Genomic DNA, 2,961 nt, shown 5'->3' on the forward strand with positions numbered 1-2,961 from the left:
TCAGAGGGGAAGAACATCTGTCCCATCCGTGGGATTGAAGATGGGTGTGATTGGGTGGCACCGTTGGAATTTCAAAATGTCACTCAGGTGGATAACCCTTGAATGTTTCGGGGACAAGCAACAAGGTTTAAAGTCCAGGTATCTGGTGCTGGGTGCCATCCATGAGATGAAGGAGAGGGAGTCAGGAAAGCAAGCAGAGAGAGCTAGGATTTGAGTTTCAAGGACTGAGAAGGAAGCCTAAGGATGCCGTGTGTTCGGAGCCATCCTCTTGGGCAGGCCCTGCCTGCATTAGTCAAACTTCAGTGAGCATTCTTTTCTCAGTGTACACCCGGTGAGGGGTAGGGAGGTAGCTGGGTCTCCGTTCCCGGGCAGCCTCGGAGAACTCGGGCTTGCCAAGGCCATTGTCGGCTGCCTTCAGGTCCGGTGCAGGCTGCCCACAAGTGACGTGGGTGTACTGGCCCTGCTCCTCCTGCTCCGTCTCGCGGTGGTAGAAATAGTTGAAGTTGGACACGATGACAGGCACGGGCAGGGCGATGGTGAGGACCCCAGCAATGGCGCAGAGGGAGCCCACGATCTTGCCCCCCACCGTCATGGGGTACATGTCCCCATAACCTACTGTGGTCATGGTGACCACTGCCCACCAGAAGGCATCCGGGATGCTGGGGAAGAGCGTGTCGATGTCATCCGCCTCGGCGAAGTAGACGGCGCTGGAGAAGAGGATGACTCCGATGAAGAGGAAGAAGATGAGCAACCCCAGCTCCCGCATGGAGGCCTGCAAAGTCTTGCCCAGGATCTGCAGCCCCTTGGAGTGGCGGGAGAGCTTGAAGATGCGGAACACCCGGACCAGGCGGATGACTCTGAGGATGGCCAGGGACATGGCCTGCTGCCCATTCTGGCCACCCCCGCCACTCGCCTGCTGCTGCTCCTGCTGCTGCACCAGCTCGGTGCCCAGGGTGATGAAGTAGGGGAAGATGGCCACCAGGTCGATGATGTTCATGATGTTGCGGAAGAAGGCCGGCTTGCTGGGGCAGGCGGAGAAGCGCACCAGCAGCTCGAAGGTGAACCACACAATGCACAGGGTCTCCACCAGGAAGAAGGGGTCTGTGAAGACGGAGCCCCCCAACGTACTGAGTGAGGAGGAGCCCCCCGGAGCCAGGCCCCCAGGGGAGAGGTCAGAGTTAAATTTATAGGTATCATCTTCATCCTCCTCTTCCTCCTGACTCCCCCCGGAACTCAGGGACACTCGGCTCACACCGCCGCCACCGCTTCCACCTCGACCGTCCGCGCGGAACTGGGGCAGGGTCTCCAGGCAAAAGATGACTATGGAGATGAGGATGACCAGCACGGAGACGATGGCGATGCCCCTGGCCGGCCCCGAGCTCTCCGGGTACTCGAAGAGCAGCCACACCTGGCGCTGGAAGGGCTGCGAGGGCAGCGGCTTCTCGTCCTCGCCCCCTTCGGGCAGGCAGCCCTCGTCCTCCCGGAAGGCAGCGAGAGCCTCGTCGCCCAGTTGGTAGAAGCGGATCTCCTCCAGGAAGATGTCCAGCGGCACGTTGACGGGCCTCCGCAGCCGGCCCCCGGACTGGTAGTAGTAGAGGATGGCGTCGAAGCTGGGCCGGTTGCGGTCGAAGAAGTACTCGTTCCTGAGCGGGTCGAAAAAGCGGACGCGGCGGCCCGGGTCCCCCAGCAGCGTGTCGGGGAAGAGCGACAGGGTGCGCAGTTGCGTCTCGAAGCGCAGCCCGGAGATGTTGATCACCAGGCGCTCGCTACTACAGCAGCCGCCGCCCCCCGCGGCCTCGGCGAAGTCTCCCGCATCCTGTTGCTCCCCCTCCGGCTCACGGACCTCCCCCGGCGCCGCCGGCGTCAGGGATTTCTCCGATCTCATGGCCCCTTGGCCGTGCGCTCCCCGCCACGAGGACGGCGCCCAAGACGCAGCCACCCCAGCGCGGCACTCGCTTCCCAACTCCCGGCGGCGCCCTCTTTTTCAGGGCGGGGCTCGCGCTCCTGGGAACTCGCTGTCTGACCTGGTGATGGGTCCGCACGCCCTGGAGCCTGGGCCCCCCCGCGCCCAGTAGGGCCGGGGAGGTGACTTGGCTGCAGCAGGTTTGACTCGGCGCCCCCAGCGACTCTTGGCTGTGACTGGGATTCCGGAACCCGCAAACTGGCGCGCGTGGAACTAGAGGCTCCAAAAGACGCGTGGCTTCCCTGCCCGCGCTGCCAGGGACTGGGCTCCCGGACACCGGGGACTGAGCTCCAGGCTGGCCGGCCCTTCCCAGCTCCCTCGGCGGCGTCTCCAGCAGCTCCAGACCCCAGGCTGCAGCTGATACCAATGGGCCAGATGCGCCTTCCCCGCCCTGCTAGGCAGCGATTCCCGGCTGGGCTCGGCCTCCGCCCTCCGTCCACAGCAGGGCTCTGGCTGGCCGAGGTCGTGGCTCCTGCCGCCACGGTTGCCACCTCCTCCCGGGGGAGCCCTGCCGGCTTCGGAGAGGGCCCTGGGGCTGCCCGGGCGCCCGAGCGCGGGGACCCACCTCCCACCGTTCAAGCCTTCCCTGCCGCTGCAGCAGCTGCAGAGGCTCGGCTCAGCTCTCTGCTCTGTCCTTCCTTCCAACACACACTCTCCAAGTGACGTGGCAGGCCCCGCCTGCTGCCCCCTCCCACCCTACTCCCACATCACACCCCTCACTCAGCCAGGGGCTGCTGCAAGCTGGGGCGCTGTGGGAATAGAGACACCCAATGCCGCTGCCCCCCAATCTTTCCCGCGCTCACCAGGCACACACCTCCCCCTTTCACACCTTCACATTCACACACACACAGCACAGCACCACCAACACCTGGTTCCCTAATACCACACCCCTTCCACCCTGCAGTCAGCTCTTCTCCTTTGGGTTGACTGAATGGACCTGCGCAGTGTCATTCATCAATAAGAAAACACCCTCACCCTCTCTATACACACCCCACCCT

General features: G+C 63.8%; 1 protein-coding gene across 1 annotated transcript; it reads right to left on the reverse strand.

Moving 5' to 3' along the window:
- Window positions 1-292: 292 nt before the first annotated feature.
- On the reverse strand, window positions 293-1,885 carry KCNA6 (potassium voltage-gated channel subfamily A member 6). Its single transcript, XM_075553140.1, has one exon. It carries the CDS (start codon window positions 1,883-1,885, stop codon window positions 293-295), a length of 1,593 nt encoding a protein of 530 aa, XP_075409255.1.
- Between the last annotated feature and the right edge of the window lie 1,076 nt (window positions 1,886-2,961).

The sequence above is a fragment of the Tenrec ecaudatus genome, chromosome 6, assembly GCF_050624435.1.
Source record: "Tenrec ecaudatus isolate mTenEca1 chromosome 6, mTenEca1.hap1, whole genome shotgun sequence".
In the NCBI taxonomy this organism is placed as follows: Eukaryota; Metazoa; Chordata; class Mammalia; order Afrosoricida; family Tenrecidae; genus Tenrec; species Tenrec ecaudatus.

Excerpts from the sequence above, each read along its gene's own strand:
- KCNA6 (XM_075553140.1), bottom strand. The coding sequence starts at position 1,885 with ATGAGATCGGAGAAATCCCTGACGCCGGCGGCGCCGGGGGAGGTCCGT.